General features: G+C 31.1%; 1 protein-coding gene across 1 annotated transcript; it reads right to left on the bottom strand.

The window, feature by feature from the left end:
- Positions 1-683: 683 nt before the first annotated feature.
- Positions 684-21,854, bottom strand: LOC107442042 (QRFP-like peptide receptor). Its single transcript, XM_087167653.1, has 8 exons — positions 21,655-21,854; positions 10,975-11,051; positions 9,487-9,746; positions 5,640-5,761; positions 4,248-4,371; positions 3,418-3,623; positions 2,033-2,165; positions 684-1,264 (listed from the first exon to the last, which is right to left on the bottom strand). The coding sequence occupies exons 2-8, from the start codon at positions 11,006-11,008 to the stop codon at positions 935-937; spliced, it is 1,209 nt and encodes a 402-aa protein (XP_087023779.1). The 5' UTR covers positions 11,009-11,051; positions 21,655-21,854; the 3' UTR covers positions 684-934.
- Positions 21,855-22,984: the final 1,130 nt, after the last annotated feature.

The following is a 22,984-nucleotide window of genomic DNA, read 5'->3' as shown; positions in this document are numbered from 1 at the left end:
AATTCAAAAATTTTTAAATCGTTATTAAATAATGTGAAAAAAAATTACGTTAAATTTTCCTTTGATAATTGAGTTTTATAATTGTGCTTAAAATTATTTTATTTGTTATAGAGATATGGCGAAATGTGCATAAACGTAGCATTCCTAAACTGCGTGGATCACATTTTTCTGATGAAAGCTTCCTTCATGCTTTAAAGGACAAAAATCCGAATTTGTTGAGTTAAAAAAGGTAGTTAATTTAGTGAATGTGCATTTTGTTGCGTGGATTATTTAAGGTCATCAAGGTGCGTAGCGTTTTTAGAAAGTGCTAAAAGGTGCTTATTTTCGTTTTTTAAAAGTCCTTAAAGGTGCTTTTTTCATTAGGTGTTTTTAAAAAGTGCGTAAGTTTCCCTTTTTCAAAATGAGATTTTTCCTTTACCATGTTGAATTTCGCTACGAATTATGCAAAATACACAGTTCACATTGTTATGATATTTTTTTTAAAGTGCTTGAAATTATTTTTTGAGTGCTTAAAAGGTGCTTATTTTTTCTTGAATAATTGGGCTACGCAACCTGAACATGCTTGAGATCTTCTTGAACAATGAAGATTGTATGATGATTATTAGTTAAGTTATTCCAGCGTACTTTTTTTTAAAAAGTTTTGCGCACTGTTTAATTAATGTAATTAAATAATAATAAAATATTAAGCATAAATATGGGAGGGCTTTAATGGACTTGTTCAGCTCATAACATTCATTAAGATGATGAAATCTGTTTCAGGCATGGAATACAAATAAATTCCTCACTAGTAATGATGCATGTTTTGATAGCATTCTAGCTAAAATAGTACACAAAGAAGCTTTTGACTGGCAGTTACAAAGTGACTTCAGAGGTCACACTAGATGGCCGTAGTCAGTCTGTTCAAAAGATTCATAGTGATTGCTAACTGAAGACTTCAGGTGATGAAAGTAGGCCTACCATAGCTGATTGACGTTGTGCCTGTTCGGCTGAGAACGCTCTGTACCCTCTTCTGCTTCTTCCCACACAGGCAGGTGAGGATAACAGCCTTAAAACTGTTTCTGAAGTTGTTACTCAAGAAGCCGTACACACATGGGTTTATACAGCTGTTGAAATAAGACATAAGGTGGAAAGCAGTCCTCATCGGTTTTAAGTAACCGTAGTTCAATTTGTCGAGAAAATCAAAAGATGTGAGAACGTTTGTGATGAGAATGGGTGACCAGCAGGTGATGAAGAGAATCACGACAGCCACTAGCATTTTTATAACCTGAAAACAAAATAATTATATTTTCTAACCAATTATGCTTCAGAGTAAAGTGCTTGTATATTTTTCATCTCAGTAGTTTTTAAATTTATGTCTGAGTCCTTGTAGACATGTAACAATGTTATGAAAGTTTTATTAATAACGTTAAAAATATTGAGTAAAATAATGTTTATAAAAGTGGAGGCATTAGTCTTTTTTAGTATTGATAGAATTATTGGATGAAGAAATTACATAAAAAAGTAGGAACTGTCATTTGAGAATCATTTCTCATTCTATAAACGTTGGAGTTTTTTAAGTATCCCTTATTTTCTACTCGTTTACAAAATTCTCTTTATTTTTTTGCCCTTTCTTTTCCCACTTTTTCTCTTATTATATTTAGAAATAACTACCTTCGATCTTGTTCTATTCGCCTCATTGGTTTTCAAATTTTTTTCCATCTAAATTAAATACTAGTTAAAACTATGTTGGTACCGTTAATATTTCCACCTCTCGTACCTCAATATGATGGCATTACTTGTTACAGTACTGAAACAGTCGTCTGTTCCTGTTAACTATATATTTTTCTTTTATGTGTTAATATGCTATTTATTGTTCTTAACCCAACTGCAGCATAGTTAAAGATACCCTTCGTTCTTTTATCGATGGCTAAAGGATTTCCCTGATATGTTTCATACTTTAAACACGTGTAATTGGTGAAAGCATGAACCATTTTTATTTGCAACAAAAAAACAAAATGAAAAATTGTGAAGTGAGTTGACTATCTTGTTCTACCTGTTTGACAGTTGTGTTGTCCGCTTCCAACTTTTGGAGTTTCCGCTTTCGCTTCATTTTCCTACTTGAATTGTTGGAAGTCAAAAAATGACGCCTTGAGGGTGACTCTTTTAGAGCTGTTTCAGTTTCCGGCCTAAGTTATAAAAATTTCTTAAGTTAAGCATTTAAAAAAAAAATTGAGAATGTATGTGCACAAATGGAGGAAGTACACTACTGGCCATTAAAATTGCTACAACAGGAAGGAATGCAAATAACAAAATGATATTTATTGGGCACATACATTATAGTTGGAAGAAAAAGTGATTCAATTTTCAAGATATTTGGATGTATAGATCCTGAGGAATCAGTACTCAGAGCAGCCCCCCCCCTAGCAGCAATATCAGCAGTTGTTCTCGGCATCGAGTCGAACAGAGATTGGATATCATGAACGGGTGCTGCATTCCATGCAGCTTCAACATTATGCCACAATTCATCGACCATAGTAACTGACGAGTGATGGCGTGCCAGTCGTACGGCAACCATTGACCTGACGTTTTCAGTTGGTGAGAGATCAGGAAAACATGTTCTGTGTCAAGGAAGGTCAGTACAGTGTGGGTAACATGCGGTCTTGCATTGTCCTATTGAAACGCAGCGTTATGAAGGCCTCGAAGATAAGGCAGAGCAACTGGCCCTAACACATCAGAAATGTAACGGCTGCTGTTCAAAGTTCTCCATGATGTCGCCAAACACAAATGCGGCCATCATGATGCCCTAAACAGAACCTGGATTCGTCGTGCAGCGTCAGGGGTAGTCGAAGCCATGGTTACCGTGCTGCTGCAAACGTCGTCGAACTGTTCGTGCAGACACTTGTCTTTCAAATGATGTCCATTTGTTGACTCAGGGTTCGTGCCATAGCTGTACAATCCCTTAAGGCCATGGGGATAACATACGTCTGTCTTCTCGGCTGTTAGTGATGGGAGCCGCTGAGATCCTGCACGGCGTTTCAAATGACCGTCATGAACCCATCGATTCCATATTCTGCTAACAGTCATGGGATATCGACCAACGCGAGCAGCAATACTTCGGTATGATAAACAGCAATCAGGGTCGGCCGCAATTCGACCTCAATCAAACTCAAACACGTGCTGGTAGTCATTTCTCCTTCTTACACGAGGCATAACAAAAACTTTTTACCCAAGAACAACGCTTAAATTTAATTTCTGAATGAGAAACTTGCTGTCAAATCTCTTGTTTTATACACATTGTAGGTGTCGCTAATAAACTAATCATTTGCATACCACAACATGCTGGATCCGTCCTGCAAATTTCACGTTCATGCTGTGTCGCCTTCCTGGTGTAGCGATTTGAATGGCCAGTAGTGTATCTATAACACAATTGTAACTTACATTTCACCTGATATCATACTTGCTCTGTCCTTTACCACAATCCATAACTGGTGACATATTTTAGTATATGCGAAACCCATTATTAAGATAGGAGCAATTAAAATCAGGATCAGCATATAGACTTCATAACTTCGCCAAAGCCAGGGTTGGTGCCAATTTCGAACACACCAATATGCCTTGTATCGTTCTCCTACCTCTATATGGATCTGCAAATAATAACAAAATCAGTACAGTTTGCAAATGTGACAAAATTATTACAATCTGCAAAAAGAAACATTTGTCTTGTTAATTCAATAACGTGCCAAAATCAATTTAATGTTTAAACTGAAATCGGTAATGCTTATTTTTCTCTAAGAGTACTTTTTTTTTAAATTCTAATTTATATTAATGCTGGTAAAAGGATAACTACTATAAGAAATGTTTAAAATATATTGGCGATCGTTTTTAACTACAACAAAATCCAAATGTATAAATAACTTTCGTAGAAATAGTATAGTATAAAACTTTAGTGTAAAACCGATTTCTTAAGCAGATTGCCTCAAACATGCCATCGAGCCTTGAACCACCCTACTGCATTTCAGGTAGATAACTTATAAGTAAAATTTAGATAGCCTTTTTTTAAAAATTCATAAAATAATTTGAAAGCGTAAAGGGCGATTCTGCATTAGAGGGATAATCAGAAATGATAATTTTCTCTCAGAATTTTTTATGAGTATAATTATTTTTTTCCCCTGTTCAGATTTCGTGCTAAGATATAACAAGCATATTTCTATAGCTATCTTTCGGATAAAACCGAGAGAGGAAAAATCGTGAAATAATATAAAATTTACTTGTGCTAATATGATGGGAAGAGCAGTGACGAATGAAAGGAACCATATAACCATGATAACGCGTCGAGCCTGTCTCATTGTGCATTGATATCTGGACTTCACTGGATGCATAATGGCATAGTATCTAGAAAATGAATAGATTATTTCTCAAGATTAAAAGTTAATACTCAATGTTCTTCTAAACTACATATATGGATGGGTGCATGGTCTAATGTAAACAATAACAAGCGTCCTTAAACCGGAAGAAAGTTAGAAAATTTCCGGTGTATCCCTCCGCTTATGTCATGACTACGAGGCGATGTGTGAACAAGCCTAATATTCTATGCAGTTTTGTTATTGTAATTTGGGTTCAAATCTAAACATAATTGTACCATTCATAAGAGCTTTCAGAAATGTATTGATTCTCAGAGGTCGTAAGGACAAAAAAAATTTTGGAAAGTTAATATCTCATTGTGAATAATTCTTAAGGTTTGCCATGCTTTGTATTTTATCCCTCATTTGGCTACATTTGAATAAAATGTCGCTAAAAATATCTTTTTAAGTTAGCCTAATTAGAAAATATTCTAATGATTATAATATTAATATGATAATGCTGAAGTTTAAAGGCTGAAAGAAAGAACTCGGTACATGTGAAATACTGCAAAAGATATGATGCAATAATATGATGGCGTGTTTTTTCAATCTGTTGCTTAAAAATATAGCGGAAGCAGCAACCCGGAAGTCTTGAAAGAGCAATTTTACCACTAGCGCCACCACCCTTAGCTTTACACGATCATCCATCCATATATACTATAAATCAAGAATAATGTAAGATATTACTTGCACTGCAACAGCATTGTATGGATGGTCTTATTTAAAGTTTTGTAAGAAACATTCAGTTCTATGTGTAACTCCTTGGCCACACATTGAGCCGGTAATCCATTTCGGTCTTACGCATATTAAGGTATCTGAATCAAGTCCATCGCAAGTGATCAATTCACAATCGTAAAGCTCGAATACCCCATTTTGGGAAAAGGCCGGTTCCATATCTTGACCTTCACATCTTCTCTTTCTTCCTCTTCTCATTCTTCCTCTTCTCGATTCATCTTAAAGAAATTACACTGGAAGCAATGCTCCTCTTGTTTAAATAGCAGCATATTAGTTTCCCTCTTTTTCTCCGTTTTGTCCATACACTATATAATGCAAATTTTTAGCACTTACTTAGAGGAGGAGACTTAATTGTATGCCACTGGTTAAAATTTTTTTTTTTGATGTTTGTGTTTTGTCACTTTTTGAGTTGTCTTTACTGTAATTATTAAGAGATTTTCCAGTAACATTGCATCAATTCATGGCAGTGATATTTTTTTTGAAGTATCAAAAACATACTTGGTGAGGTGGGAATTCAAAACTTACCTTTCGACACTCATCGACGTGAGTGTGAGTACAGAGCAGGTTGCGGAGACGTTCTGCACATAGTGGACAAATTTGCAACCAATTTCACCCAGTGCCCACGAATAGGAAAATAGCTGTCCAAACTGAAATAAAGATATCGAGTTTCTTTCCTGTCTTAAACACAGAATTCATAAATTTAGTTTTTTATAAGCACAAAAGTTCAAGTTTATGGACAATTCTTTTTGCAGTAGGTAAAATTTTCCGATTCCCACCAAAAACAATGTTTTTAAAAAAAATTATTTTTGGTAATTAGCTGTATGAATTGTTTTTATTTTTTATAAATCATTGTTAACCCTGAAATTATTTTCTCACAATTTTATTAGATAGAAACGGCCCTAGTTAAACGTTTTCTACGATGGTCTACATGGGGTTACTTTAATAACATCCCATTGAGTTTATTTAATACAGTGGTTGAAAATAGTTGGAGTTCAAATCTTAATTTTTAAACATATTTTAGTAATACTAGGAAAAACTATCATTGTTTCAGAAATGAAACTTAAGGAACGTGTAAATATAATTAATATAAATTATGCTTTTTTATGCTATTAAATTCATAATTTTCAAATTTGAACCAATACAAATAGCTGGAAAAAGATCTGAGACCACAATGGTATTAATTAACAAGTTCGAGCCAACGCTTTTGGTAGGCAATTTCAGTCTTTTAATATTCTTTGTTAACCATTTGTCGTGGGCAAATTTTTAGGGATTGAAGCATTTGTAACAAAATCCGATTTTGGTTCCTCAGTTTATCTTTGCTCTGTACAAAGTTGTTGGAAAGTATGTCTTGATAACCTGCCTTTGTTCAGCTGAGTGAATTTGTTTTCAGCCTTTGTGAAGAATGAAGATTATATGAGTCTTAGTGCTCGTATTTAAATCTGCGCATATCGTAATCAAACTACTTCTTTTAAATCACTTCGATATTTTCAAAGTTTCTTGCCTTAAATCATGCCAATAATATCTTAATCGATCTGGAACGTCTAGATAATTATTTGCTCATCAGTAAACAAAAATTTGGCTTAACACCATCAACGTAAAGCAAACTTTAAGCATTCTTAAATGTGTTGTTTCAGCAATTTTGGTTTTGTTCTAAATTTCGAAAATTTTCAATGTCTAATTTTTTTTACATTTGATATCGTTTTAAGTGTAACAGGAAGTTGAAAATGTATTAATCACTGATTTAATTATGTGACGTCAAATATTAGAATTTACAGCGGTGATTGTGGTACAAACTGAAAAACCCTGAAAGTTTTATGAGTAAAAACTCGTAACAAGATATCAAATTATGTACTATTATATTTTATATAATTTTTGAACTAAGATTTATATTTAAATTACTTATCAATTACACTCTTATACAATGTACACTTTTATAGTAACTAATTTAAGAAAAGTTCTTACAGGAATCGCAATATTGGATTTAAAAATCGCATGAATATGAATCATGATATTGGATTTTAAGAAGGCAAAGATACAAAACACGATATTGGATTTTTGAATCGCGTAAGTGTGAATCTGAATGCATGATTTTTTAAATTCAGCGAATACGAATAGCGACATCGGATTTTAAACTGACTTGAATATGAATCGCGATGTACGATTTTTAAATAACATGAATAAGATTCACAATGAATATCTTTTAAATTAGGTAAGTACGAAAATTGATGTCAGATTTTAAAATCGCGGGAATATGAATCTCAGTATTAGAGAATTCCGGCGTAGTTTCAAACATTAAAAACCATGAAAATCCGACAAACAAAATTTAAAATTGCTGAAGATTCACGTGTTTGAAAACTTCACGATTTAGCGAAGGCTTAGATTCTAGATTGCAGAACTTATTTCTTACTTTAAATTTTAAATTGCTGTGAAAATTTCGCAGGATTATAAGTTATGATTCGTGGAAGTCCACAAATCAATGGTCTTGAGATACGCGCAATTCCGCGAAAAAAATCACATGCCTGGCTACTAGTTTCTTTTCTTGACCTAGAGGGAGGATACAAAAAAACCGGCCGGGGTACACCCAGAATACAATCATCCCTGAATTTAGCTTTGACGAGCGTTTGCTTCTTTTTTTCTTTCTGTAATCTATTTTATTGTTCAAAAAATTGTGCACAACTGAGTTAAACATTTGAATTCTATCAAAAAGTTGCCTTTCACTGAAGTTACACTCTGAAAAAGCAATAAATTTTCTTTTTCTTTATCCATCAAACCACTTATTTTAATATATATATATACATAAAAATATGATCAGTTTTTTAGGAAAGTAATTGTCTATACATTTTATTTTGTTTACTCTAATATCGTCTCAGAATTGTATTTTTATTGTACTTTTGAGCCGTTGATGATAGTTAAATCTTTTTCGTTAAATTAGACACTAAACATAATAGTGGACCTTGTGACCATAATATTTCGTGTTTCTTTCTTTTCAATTTCTCTCAAATTACATTAAGTAAATAAATAGATAATTTTAAGGAAAAAAATATTTTTTCAAAGAGAAAAAAAATGTTTTTGTGAAATTCTATAAATCCCTTCAATGTTTAACTTTATATAAAATTAAATTTTTTTAAGCCTTAATTTCTAATTTTTAACTTCAAGTTTGTAACCCTGAATAATTATTTTTTTAAAAAAATTGCAAATTTCCTTTCAATGTTTTATTTTTATTTATTATTTTTTTTTAATTTTCAGACTCTGAAAAGTTATTATTATTATTTTCTTTTTGTTTATTTCCCTATTTTGAAACAAAAATAATGTAACTTTTTTTTTCTTTGATTAAAAATAGCTTTTAATGTCACCAAGACCATGTGACCGTAAAATTTCGAATTCCATTTTCGAGCAACTTTGTAAAAAAATATATCTAAATAAATAAATATTTTTAAAAAAAGAATTTTTGAAAGTGTATAGGTTATCGTCGTTCTATAAACATAGTGTTTCGTTTCGTTAATAGAGATGCGTTATTAACGGCCACCATAGACATTTTGACTTGAAGCTTCACTAATTCGTCGAACACCAAGATGTTTGTGATGGCCGCTAAAAAACACAACACAATACCATTAACAAAACGAAACATTATTGATATAGAAAAACGAAAATATATACACTTTCGAAAATAAATATTTTAAATTGTTTGTTTAGTAACACAGACATTTTTTACGATAAGTTCTAAAATAAAACGCGAAACATTACGAGAATTAATTTTTTTTCTCTTTGATATTAATGAGCATTTTGAATACATATTTTTCTTCTAATACTTCATCACCAGCTTTTGAAATCAAGTACCATATTATTTGGAGTCACCTCCTTTATGGTTCATAGTTACTTCCTCTTTATTTTCTTGCATGTACCATCGAAAGAACTGATCTCTGAATCACTCATTCTGTGATAAAAAGCATTAACAAAATAACAAGTCTAAACTAAATAATTAATTCTTAGGTTATGCGAACGATTTCACAAGCAACAACGGCTAGAATCTATCGGTATATTTCCAAGTTTTTTTCAACAACCATTCATCTCCAGGATATGGCATGTTTTCGAGTCACAAAATATACCATACCAATTAGAAGGACATGGATTTTTTTATATCATGACTGTGCATTTACGTCAACTAAATTTAAAAATGCAAGAATCAAATTTTAATTAAAAAGTGGAGATGACTGGTTTTCGAACTCAATTATATTTACGCCTGAAAAAATAAATTTTAAATACTTTGTTTAATTTAATGTAGGAATTTTAAAAAAGATATTGAAAGGTGATTTACATACCAAAATGTCACTTTTGTAGAAAAGAACAAAAAAAAAAAAAATAATAATAATACCTTAACTGGGACACATATTACGACGACCAAGAGATCTGCTGTTGCAAGAGATGCAAGGAAGACATTGCTGATGGTCCTCATTCTTCGGAAGCTGACAACTGTGTATATGATTAAAATATTCCCGATTAACCCAACGACCAGCGTTATTCCATACACAAGAGCTACGGGGATAAGCTCATCTAAAAAGTACATGCCGTAGGACTCGTCTCTGTCATATTCCATGTAATCACTGAAATTCTCGAAAACGCTCAAATTCCAGTCTGAAAATGGAAAGTAGTTAATTGCATACTGAATATACAAAATCGTATTTTTTTAAAATATTTTTTCAATGTAAACCTCATGCGTATATCGTTATTATAAGTAAAAATGTGTTAAACGAAAAAAAAAAAATTTATATTATTCAAATGGCGATAGGGTACACTTAGTGCTAAGTATGAATAAAGCTAACCAACGCGAATAAAACACGAAAATGGATATATTATAGTTTTAGTTCTATAAACAGGAATATACTTCTTTGTCGAACTATGAATAAATAAAGCTGAACAAAATGAATAAAGAACAAGCAATGGTACAAAAATGGACATACTATTTCTCATTGTCGAACAACAAATAATATTTCTAACATCAGAATTTGAAATTTCAAGCATTATTTTTAATTTTCAGATAATGTGGGAACAAAGCAAATTAACTGTCGGAAAAAAGGTTTATAAGGATGATATAGATGTTTTTAGTGAGTAAAAGCTACTAAATATAGAGTTGTTTAGATAAGGGGGGGGGAAAGAAGTAACATTATTGGTTAAGTGATCTGCTTAAACAGTATGCGATTTTGATAATATAAGTAGTACTTGTGATTGCTGTTAGAGTTTTCTAATCATTTTTGATGAACTTTTGAAAACTTCGATTTTTTAATCTTTAATTTATCTCTGAATAAAAAATTTATTTTTAAACATGTTATTAGGCTCTTAAATGAACAATCTATTCATGTATCTTTTTACGTTTAGTGTAATATATACCATTATTGTTAGTCGAAATTTGAAATTTTATTTTAATAATTTTACAATTGCTTAAGCATTTATACTAAATTTCTATTTATGAGAGTTTAGTGACAAAAAGAAATTGTGTTTGAAAATTATTCAAGGCATTTTATTAGGTAATTAAATAAATATTCTATCGAGATACTACCTGTATATAATGAAAAAGTAACAACGTAAAAATCATAATAGGAAGTTGTGTTTAAGTAATTTAAATATTTTAATGGCTTTTCTACAGCTAGTAGAAAAAACAGTGACAGTTGTTCCATACGATGTGGAAGAACTTGGTGTATGATCCTGAATATTGAGCTTGTTTGTTTAATTTAAAGAACATTGAGACCAGTGTACATTTTTCAGACTTAAAAGCCTACCTTGTTTTAAATCTTTTGATTTAAAATTCGTATTATCAAACAAATAATTGAATTTGAATCAAACAAATAATTGAAATAATAATCACCTTCAAAATCCATCGCTTTTCTTTCATAAATCATTTGTTCGAAACCTTATTTCGCATAATCATATGATAAGATTATCCTGCAAAGAAAATTTTGTTAGTTATAAAAGAAATAGTAGCGTAAAAACATGCATAAAAATCACAAAATCTAATAAACTTAACTAGTAGTAGACTGATACTATGTGTATATATGCCCCTGATGTATGCCTCTGATATTTTAAAACAATAAATAACTGGGGCCTGCATGCCCGAGTGTTATTGTCCTTCCACCAAATCCCGTGTATCATGAACGTACCTGGTTTATTCAATTCTTCAATTTGGCAAGAGTTAAGAGTTTACAAGCCATTATTTATGTCAAGAACACAAGCTTATGTATGTAAATAACTTTATTAGCACACATTCACGAAAAATACCACTACACACACAACACAATATATATATATATATATATATATATATATATATATATATATATATATATATATATATATATATATATATATATATATATATATATATATATATATATATATATATATATATATATATATATATATGATATTATATGATTATTATTATCTATACTTACATGAAAATGTGACCAGTGTCCTCAAAAAATTAAAATACTGGTACAAAATTTCTAAATAAACATTCAAAGACTTATCTCGATTATCATTTAAAAAATTATTAGTATTAGAGAATACCTGCGACAGATCTCAGTTCTAAGAATATTAATTTGGAGCGAAAAAGTAGTTAGTTTTTCAAATATTCATAAACCAGTTTTTCATTTTCTTGAAGGTACTAGTCAGAATTTTTGCTGGGATGACTACCTTAAAAATGGTTTTTTTATAATCAATTTTAGAAAAATTTAAATTTCGCTCAATATTACATAGTTTCCTGGACGTGGTGGCTCAGGGGATAGAACGTCCGCTTTCCAATAAGGTGACTCCCAGTGATGACTGGTCGATTCGAATGCCGCATACGGCTTGCACTGACCACAGTGCATACGTAAAATATCCTCAGTGGTGGACGGATCATGAGTTAGAGTCCCCTTGCCGTCAGGCTAACCGTGGGAGGTTTTCGTATTTTCCCTCTACATGTAACACAAATGCTGATTAGAATAAAAAAAAAGTCCTCCACGAAGGCAAATTTCTCCCAATACTTGATACTTGATCCATGAGTTCCGTTGTCTTCTGGATTGAGTTCAAAATTGCAAGGATATGGAGTTGAACTTTAGTAGTTGTAAACCCAAGCATAGGTCAGCTGTTCAACGATGGGTATAAAATAAAATATATAGTTTCCTTAGACCCAATATTTCGTTTGGGAGAAATATGTGTTTATCCCGAATTCTTTGGAAGAAAAAAAACATTTCCATAAATAAATTAATCAAGCAGCTTTTCAGCAAGAAGCGTATTTGATGAGAGAAAGTCTAATAAATCATGAATAAAGGAAAGAGTTCATGAGAGATGGGTCCAATAATGCCCAAAGAAAAATATAAATGTTCTTTATTTCCATTCTTTGATTCTGGTTATTACCAGTTAGGACTAAACGTAATGACTGAAAACTACCCAAAAATCAATCGACACAGGATGAGTTTATATTCAATATTCAAAGGATATCTTCTCTTAGAATAGTTAGTAAATAATTTTGGAGACAAAAAATGATCTTTTGTCACGCAATAATTTTGAAAATTTATTAGATTGTTTTCGTTGTTTTTAACTTTTAAAAGGCTACGTTGACTTTATGAAATTAACTGTTTAAAGTTTTATTTATTTTACTCTCCCAATTTAATAATATTTTTTCGTGATAAAACAGGTTTTGTGTCAATTCTTCGTGGGACAATCCATCGTGAACGCAATTCGTTGCAGCTACAATTCATCACGAGCACAACTCGTTGCTAAGATAATTCGTCGCAAGCACAATACGTCGTGGCCACAATTTTTCTCGGCAATCATTCTTCGTGGGTAACACTCCTTACTAGTCGCAACGGTAATTCATCGTGAGCAAAATTCGTTGCTGGCACAACTCATCGTGAGCACAATTTCTTGCTATTTCTATGGAGTACATTTTAGTCCAGTAATTATAGCAATAAAAAGGGTGTTTTATATGAAAAACTAATGACAAAAGTGTTCTTTTTTTTTGTAAGAAGCTTTATTATGTCATTGTAAATGATACCTGAAAAACTTTCCTTCTCACCTCTCTATGTTTATTTGAAGGGAATGGGTGTGATTTGATGGAGAAAAATTGCATTTTTGATAAGCAGGCAGAAAAGATATTATTTCCGGTGCATTTTTTTTTATGTTTAATTAAATAAAACTAGTCTCGAGATGATCTAAATAAGAGTTTAGAAACTATGATTTATATACAAAAAATGGTAATTTGTATTTGTACCTATTTACGCATCTGATATTTTTATCTAAATTAGTGAGACATTGTTGAAATTCAATGATTTAATTTTCAATTACGAAGAAGAAATAATTTCACCAAATAATAACCTATTTAAAAAGCAGAATAAACTGCCATCACGATTACTTAAGCAAGAACACTCTTCCAAATCTGTTGCTGACGGCACTCACGTCAGCAGCATTAGATAACCCACTTTTGTCAAGAAATAACTTGTGTTACATCAATTGAAGGAGTGGTCATTACGATTTGACTTCTATCTGTTTAAATTAGACAAGGGGTAGTACAAAAGACAGACATGAAGTTAATTGCATTATATGTTGTACAATTACCAAACAAAGCAAAGAAAACAGGAAGAGAAGATGTATTATTTTCAGAATTTATTGCTATATAGGAAGATAGATCCTGTAAGAAAGTTATTTTCCAAAATTATTTAATCTAAAACTATTGTATAAATATTTATTTTGAATAACTCATTTTTTCAAGATATGAATATGTAATGTAAATTATATAATGAGTCAATAAATACTAGGTGTATTTTTTAAGGCACACACACCAGGATATGTTTATAAGAAAAATTAATCACGTTTGAACTTTTTGTAAATTTTTTTTAAATTAAATTTAACTAAATATTTTTAAATAATTGAATTATAACAGTCATAAAAATTATGATGAATCATCTATCATTAAATTAATAATTCGGCAAATTTACTACCAATTACCAGTTAATGAATTTTCCGGTTGAGTCACTAGGGCATATGAGTCAGAGCGAACTTTTTCTGTCTGTTACAGGCAGCATTTATTTATTTTCCGACCGCCGGTTAAAAATATGTGGGTAATTCTTTTTTAAAGTAAAGTTAATGATGCGTCTAATCTATAAAGAAATCAAACTATTCCACTCAATGCCAGAATACACGAAAAAATAATTTATCTTTGAAGTTATTTTTTACTTGTGATTAACCAGCTTTCATCAGAAATATAGAGAGACATAATAATTAGATATGATTTGAAGAAATTAGAATATAATTGGAATAACCAAGGAAATTTTCAAAATGCTCTTCAAAATTACTTATTCATTTTGAACAGGATATTTGTTACAAGTGTTCTAGTGAATAATTTATAGATGTCACGAATTACTTCGCATACACCACGCAGCAGGTAGACATTTTTGATAATAATTTTATAAATATAACTTATCGTTCATCGCCATGGAAAGTACCGGAAGTGTCACTCATTTTGCGTTGCCACCTGTGAGCACGTTGTGTCCAAAATCATGGAGGCGAGCAACATTATCTACGCCACACTGCCACAGATATCCGTTCATAGGGGGGGGGGGACAACATTCACACGTCACAAACAGCGAAGGACAACACAGAGAGAGAAACATTCATGCCCTGAGCGGGATTCGAACCCGCAGCCATTGATTTCGCAGTCAGGTACGTTCTATATATATATATATATATATATATATATATATATATATATATATATATACCTAAGAGCCATTATGTTATGACCACCCTCCATCTATAACAATGGGCTCTCCCCGGTTTTCATGGTTTCTCGCCCAGGAACAATGTTTTCATGGGACACATTAGGACCCATAATCCTCATAGAACAATCCCTGTCGCCTGTAAGCTACTTGAACATAGTTGCAGACCAGGTTCACCTATTCATGGCAACAGTTTCTCCAGCGGTGGATGGTGTTTACCAACAGGATAATGCACCATGTCATAAGGATGGAATCGTCATTGATTGGTTCGAGGAACATTCCAGTGACTTTCAAGTCATGTCTTGGTCCCCAAACTCACCTGACCTTAATCCAATAGAGCATTTGTGATCCTACTTGGAAGATTCAATTCGTGCTACTTGGAACACCAAATTCGTGCTGCCACGCTACCCCCTCGCAATGTGGTGGAGAAATTGCAGGACCAGTTGGTGAGCGCTTGGTACCAGATACCTCAGACTACCTATCAGCCCCTTGTGGGATCAAAACCACGGCGGGTGCTAGCAGTTTTGAGGGCTAAAGGTGGTCCTAAATGTTATTAGCAGGGTGGTCATAACGTAATGGCTCTTCGGTGTATATAAAGGTAACGCCATTTTTTTATGTGTTTATCAACAATTGGACCATAATTCATGACTCTAAAAATGATGTTGATGTGGATAATGTTTATTTGGAAGTCACAATAATAGAAATATATTTTCTTCAATAAACGTTTCCTATTTTTTTACTGCCTAATATTTACCGGGTGAACACTTTTATTTAATCTGCCAGATTTCTTTTGATTTTAGGGTAGTTATTAAGATTGAGGCATGTAAATTAAGCAAAAAATATCACAAAGTTTTTTCATTATTAAAACAATTCATAACTTTACCTTTTTTTGAAGAATAATAAAGCTATAGCACTCTGCTACTAAGACTAAACAGTCTTTTTAAGAAAGTTAAACAATAGGCAATTAATTATTTTTGCTGCCATAATATTTCCTATGATAGAACTTAAATATTCCGAAAGAACACTTTTATTAAATACTCGACTTATCATTTATTTTTAGATTTAACACTTTATTAAACGCCTTCCTCAGACTGAAATGGAGCTTGTAATGATATTTATCAGATTTTTACAACACATTGTGTTATATTATTAGGCAAAGCTTATCTTTGGAAGAAAAAACGAAGAAAAATTCAACAGGATCATCTATGTTTTATGGTTTAAGCTATTCTTATCTCTTCCTATGGCAAAAGATATCTAAACCAATTAAAATCCTACCTGGAAACATTACATCAAAAATTATATTAGTTGGTTTTACCCAATTCATTTTTCAATGCATGCATTATTTGAAATTTGTTTTTTAAAATTAATATATAATCATTAAAATGCAAATACAAATTTTGCTTATGGACATAATAATTTTCTTTTATAAATTGAAATAAGTATAAAAATTTTATGAATATTGCTTAATAAAATAAACTATCTTTTAGAACAGTTCGCTTATGATGATCTATAGAAAACTTTTTTTTTATAAATATATACATATTCAAAAATATTTCTTTATGAAATTAATGATTGCTGATTTAGATTAGTGGTTTCTGAACTCTTTTGTCTCGTAGACCCCTTGCCATGCTTTTCGGTTTTGAGTAGACCCCCTTCTTACCTGATATAGATTTTTGTAAATTCATCAACTTTAAATGTATTTCTGACAACTGGTGTAGTGAAAGATTTGTATGATAGCTGGTCTGTGAAAGATTTAAATTTCTAATTGTAGTGATGTGTAGTGTGAAAACTTAAGAAAAAAACATATGATAATTTTATACATTTATGAATTAAATTCAAAACGATCAAAACAATTACGTTTTCACGTAAAAAATGAGCAACAAATCTCCCGTATCTTGTGCGCGGATAAAATTGAAGGTCTAGCTAGCTAAAGAGTTGACACACTTGCTAGGCTACAATTTACCTCGGAAAAATACTTTTTTGTTACAAAACAAAACCTTACACGTAGAGAAAATAAAAACATACGCGGGCGCGGAGCTGCAGGCAACTGCTAGTCTATAATAATTCAGTTTGTATATCAAAAAATAATCCTAATAACTTAAATTTTAATAAATTTTTTACTGCATAGCTACTTCTATGTTGAATTATGTAATGCAGATATGTAGATGTAATTATGTAGAATGTAGATAGATATATGTCTTTATATTATAAGGTAGAATGTAAGTAAATAGGTACTATCAGTGTATGTTGATTATTTCATTCATGAAATGCGAAAATTAAAATTCATGACCCGCTTATATGAGATCCACTATCGTTGACCCCATTTTCATTTCATGGACCCCAAATTTTTTTTCTCACTTGACATGGACCCCGTCAACCCCTGGAGATTGATATAGACCACTTTGGGAATTACTGATTTAGATTATTGCGAGGGCATATGACTTTATTCAAAAAACTATTTCTAAATTTCCATGAGTTTTTAAGGTGAATTACTTGAGAACAATGATTCAAGCCAGGAGAAATTCATGAAAAAATGCTGAAAAAACTATGTAACTGTTTAAAAATGTTGGAAAAATATTTATTTCAAAATACATTGATCTTTGACACATTGAACTTTTTAAAAAACATCATATTGTATTGAAATGAAGAATATTAATTTAATCAGTAACACAAGCCTTCAATAAATATGGAAAAACATTTCTTAATTTATCTTAAGTATTCTCTACACTTGCATGGTGACAAAGAAAATGTTAAGAGTCACTCCTCCTAAAATAAAATATGAAATTATCGGTTAAAATAGACAAAATTGTTAGTGAAAATGTAGGATATATTCGATGTAGCTTTTTTTAAAGGGTGTTTAAAGTTGATTTGTACTGCTGCTGGGTACTTTATACTGCTGTTAACAGCTCACAGGCTAACTGCAGTATTACCATAAAATATAACTATTTGAAATGCTCTTCTCAGTTCGTTTTTGAAAGGGAAAGTCTTAATTGTAAAATGAAGACATATGTAAATTGAAACGCAAATTTAATATTATAATTAGTATTGATGTTTAGATAATTGACTTTTTGAATTTTAAACCCAATAGCTAGGTTAAATTCCATTAAAATCTAGTTAACTAAATATGAGTCAACTATACTTATATTAGATTGAGTAATTCAGCACATCGATTTCAGATAATTATATTTTCGATTCAAATTATTACGAATCAATCACATTCTCTATATTTAACCCCTTGACATACGAAGGCGTCTGAGAGACGTCATTTGTTTCTTATGTCGAAACAATAATTGTCGTGTCTCAGACGTCTTCAGCACAGAGATGCCAACTTGTTCCGGTCAGCAAATAAATATTTTAAAGTAGTAGTTTATCAATTGTGATGTTTGGTTTTATAAATTCAATTTAGTAGATTTTCATCCACCAATTTTTCTGAATAATTCGTAAACTTATAATATTCATCACTTTATGATAGTTATGTCATGCTATACCTTTCAAAAAGCAAGCAAAAATAGTCAAATATTTGCAAAATTTAGTTTTTTGTTATTTATCGTCTTTTTATATTATTTTGACGTGTTCGGAGCAGTTGGCATCTCTTGCGAGTTGTTTATCGTTGCGAATTGTTTGCAGTGCCATCAGAGATCATTTCTACATCAAGAAATTTAATATGTCCAGGGATTAATAATCTATATCTTTGAGAATTGGGATTCTCAGCTTAGCCTTGTAATTACATGAAAAGTCTTGTCTTTTTGAAATTATGCACGAGATAATATGTAATAAAATATTTGCTTGGCGAGATTGAAATTAAATTTGCATGAAGAGACACTGTTGACGAAAGATATCCTCAGTGACTGTGGAATCAAAAATTAAAGTAACGTGCTCTTAAAAGAAATCTGTAAAATTTTCATTGTTTTTCACTCCGTGTAATGCAGTTTCTAAGGAGATTTCACTAAATATGAATTTGTTTTCATGCTTGTCTTTTTAGTCTGATACAAGATTAACTTGCAGATACAAAATGTCTTACATGCAAAAATATAAACAGAGTTTGTTAATTAATGCCATCAATATATTTGTACCCACTACAATGAACGTACTACTTGATATTCTAACAGAAAGTTTCATTGAAATTTTGGCTGAAATTATAGGAAAAAAATGGATGAAGAAACTTTAAGTGTTGTATTTATAGCAAATATATTATGAATTGCAAAGTATTAATCAGCATTTCATGTTATATTACGACAGAAATCCGCTGTGAATTTAAAGGATAGAATAATTTTGTCAACATATACCTGAGTGTCCTGCGGTTTTCTTGCATTTTACATTCATGTAATGCAAATGTGAATAAGTTTTTTTCATTAAAAATACCAAATAAAAAAATGAACCTCTAGTTAAAGCGAGTTTATCATATAGTTCAACTGGTGTATTGTATTTGAAGTTGCGTTATGTTTAAAATGTATCGAAAATGAAGATGAACGTTATTCCCTCAAAGTGACCCATATTCCTATTGTTCATTGATAGTTATAATATAAAATAACTGGAGTAATATTTGCTTTTGAAAAAAATGTTGATTTTGTAGATTTTTATATAGTTTTAAAAATTACGACAAGTACATTCAGTAAGTTTTCTCGCATAAAACACAAAGCTAGCAAACACTATCATCTATGATAACTGTATTACAGATTAGAGTTTCGTAATCTTTTTTATAAAGTTAAGTAAGTAAGAAGTTTTTGTTGGCTTCATTGATGTATAAAGTAACTATGAGGCTTGTTAATACTACTTGGAAAATATAACTCTTTCAACTTTTTTTAGTTCAACTTTAAATCACAATAAATGGGAGGCATAAAAAATGTGATTGTAATAAATTATATAAAATGGAATAATTTTTTTACTAATGAAATTTCTATTTCAAGAAGAGTCCGTGAGCAACAAAAAGAAAGGTAGAGCGTCCTACTAAAGTAAATATTGTAATGATCTATAATGCGAGAATGATAATAAAATGTAATATGTCGGACTCTTTCATCAAAAAACTTTCAGATTTATTAATAATTTTATTAAGTATTATAAAATTTAAAAAAGTATATATTCTTAGAAAATGAACTAAAATTTAAACGAAACAAAATATTTCGTATGAATAATTTTTTTTTATCACCTTATTTGAATGTTCAACTAAATTCCATGTTACAAAAAAATGTGAACAAACAAGTGAAAATGAAAGTATAAAGTAATGTAATACGAGGGTTGCTATTTATATTTCTGGCCTAATAATGAAAAAATAAATATGTAGGATCGAAATTGGTTTTATTGTTTTTCAAAATATTCTCCATGATGATCAATACCCTTTCGCATGCGTTTAAACCAATTTTCAAAGCTTTTTTTTCCAGTCCGATTGAGGTAACTCCAAAACATGCGTTTTGAATGCATCGACCGCTTCTTCGGGGGTCGAAAATCGTTGTCCACGTAATTTATTTTTGATGTGTGGGAATAAGAAGTCATTGGGTGCCACATCAGGGCTGTACGGCGGATGACCCATCAGTTCAATCTTTCACTCCGTCAGAAATGCCTTTGTTTGAGTCGATGTGTGAGAGCTCGCATTGTCATGATGAAGAATGAATCGCCTGTTCTTCTGCTTTTTTCGAATTTCTCCGATGACTTCTAGCAAACAAATGGTCATGTACCATTCGGAATTGACCATCCTGCGTTGCTTTAACGCCACTGTTGCCACATGACCGTTAATGCCGAAGAAACAGGCAATCATTTGTTTCGACGTGCTTCTTCCTCGAACAACTTTTGTTGGTTTTGCCTCGTCTTGGAAGACCCATACAGTTGATTGCTGTTTTGTTTCCGGCTCATATGCATAGATCCATGATTCGTCACCTGTGTAGATGTTATACACAGCCTTTGATGTACCTTGAACGTATTTTTCCGACATTTCCTTGCACCAATCGACACGAGCCTTTTTTGAGCGTTTGTCAGATTATGCGGGATCCAACGCGAACAAATTTTTTTTACGCCTAAATGTTCATGCAATATTTTATTGATGCTAGTCATACTAATGTCCAAAGACGCCTCTATCTCATGGTATGTCACATGACGATCTTGCTTTATCAGTTCACGCACAGCATCGATCTTTTCTGGCACAACAATGGATTTTGGACGACCTGCACGGGATTCGTCTTGGATCGAACATCGACCACGATTAAATTCGTAATACCAATTTTTTACACTGCTGTAGGATGGCGCTTTATCGCTGAATAAAGAATTAAGTTCATCGAAGCACTCTTGTCTTGACAATCCACGTCGAAAGTTATGAAAAATAATGGCACGAAAATGTTCACGATTCAATTCCATTTTTTGAAAGAGAAGAACTTTTCAATTTACTGTCAACAACACAAATGAAGCTATAATGGTAAATCGTCTGCTGAATTTTAAAAATATCAGACTTTCGATTAAAATCGTTTGCGGTCGCCTAGCAACACTTACTGTTGCCAAGGCCAGAAATATAAATAGCAACCCTCGTACTTTTTAGCATAATCTTAACGCAAAAGCTTGACAAATAATGCATTGAGATATAAATTGTAATAATCTCATTAATAATGAAATAAACAAACAAAACAAAATAACATTACACGAATCAAAAATAACAAAGACAATGCTAAAAGTGTAAAGTATTTGTATAATAAAAATTTTGCTATGATATGATAATGTTATGAAACGGTAAAATGAAATGATAATCGTAAAACGATTTACAATTTATGTTAGTTTAAGGAAATTAACATGATGTAAACACTTACTCAAATGAGCGATGAAGAACGGAACAATCTATAAAGTCTGTTGTTTATGAAAAAAAAAAGCAAACGAAGAAATCTCTCACATAAAAAGTATAATCATCTTTTTATATATCCCATACCAGTTGAAACTCATTAAATGTTAACTTTGTTCATGAACTGAAAAGTGCGCACAGCTATCACATGAAGCGCGGACAGTGAATGAATGGAAGAATCTCTTTCCTTTCGGTTAACTCACTCCCGCCTTCCCACTCCCTGCTGAGAAAATAGGTAATTAGTTTGTAACTTGCAAAGATTACTAGAGTTAAGCAATAACTGTGTAAAATTTCACTAACCTATCATAAATATTCATGAAATCTGAATATTTTGATAAAAAGAACTTTTTTTTTGTCTTACATTTTCTCAATATAACTGCAAAGATATTCAATAAAATTAAACAAATTTTTTAGTGTAATGTTTGATTAATAACAAAAATATCGCTTCAAAATTTGAAAAAAAAAATCAATATGAATTGCTCAAGATATGTGCTTTTAAATTCCTTCTTTCATGATAAGTATGCAATTTTTGCTTTGTACTGCTAAACAAGATTTATTAAAAACGACCTCCGCACTACATAGCACCATCCCCTATTAAAATATGATTTATTTCATATATTTTCATTCCTAATATCGTCACATTTTGTTGTACTGACCACGTAATGATACATAATGAAATTTGCGGAAAATCCTATATCACTTAAAGCTTCAAATTTAAAAAAAGGTAATTAGAAAATTTTTGGAAACTTTTACATTGTCAATATATTTTAATCTGGCTTTTTTCACAAGTTATCAATGGTTAAAACAAAATTATGAAACTTTTTTTAATGTTTTCCGCTCATAAGTACTGTAAAAAATTCATTTTAAATCCCATATTTTGTGCATTTTTTAACGAATTTTTTTCCATTTTTAAAATGTTATTTTTATTATTTACTGTTATTATTTTATTGTTTGAGAAATCTTGAAAAAATAAATTGGCTCTAGAAAAAATAAATTGCTTGATTAATTTTAAATCCCATATTTTGTGCATTTTTAACGACTTTTTTCCAATTTTAAAATGTTATTTTTATTATTCGCTGTTATTATTTTATTGTTTGAGAAATCCAGAAAAAATAAATTGGCTTGATTAATTTTAAATCTCATATTTTGAGCATTTTTAGCGACTTTTTTCCAGTTTTAAAACGTTATTTTTATTATTTGCTGTTATTATTTTATTGTTTGAGAAATCTTGAAAAAATAAATTGGCTCTAGAAAAAATAAATTGCTTGATTAATTCTAAATCCCATATTTTGTTCATTTTT

Source organism: Parasteatoda tepidariorum, chromosome 7 (assembly GCF_982258835.1).
Source record: "Parasteatoda tepidariorum strain Cologne lab strain chromosome 7, Ptep-v5.0, whole genome shotgun sequence".
NCBI lineage: Eukaryota > Metazoa > Arthropoda > Arachnida > Araneae > Theridiidae > Parasteatoda > Parasteatoda tepidariorum.
The sequence above is the reverse complement of the archived record's forward strand: the minus strand, read 5'-3'. Positions and strand labels throughout refer to the sequence as shown.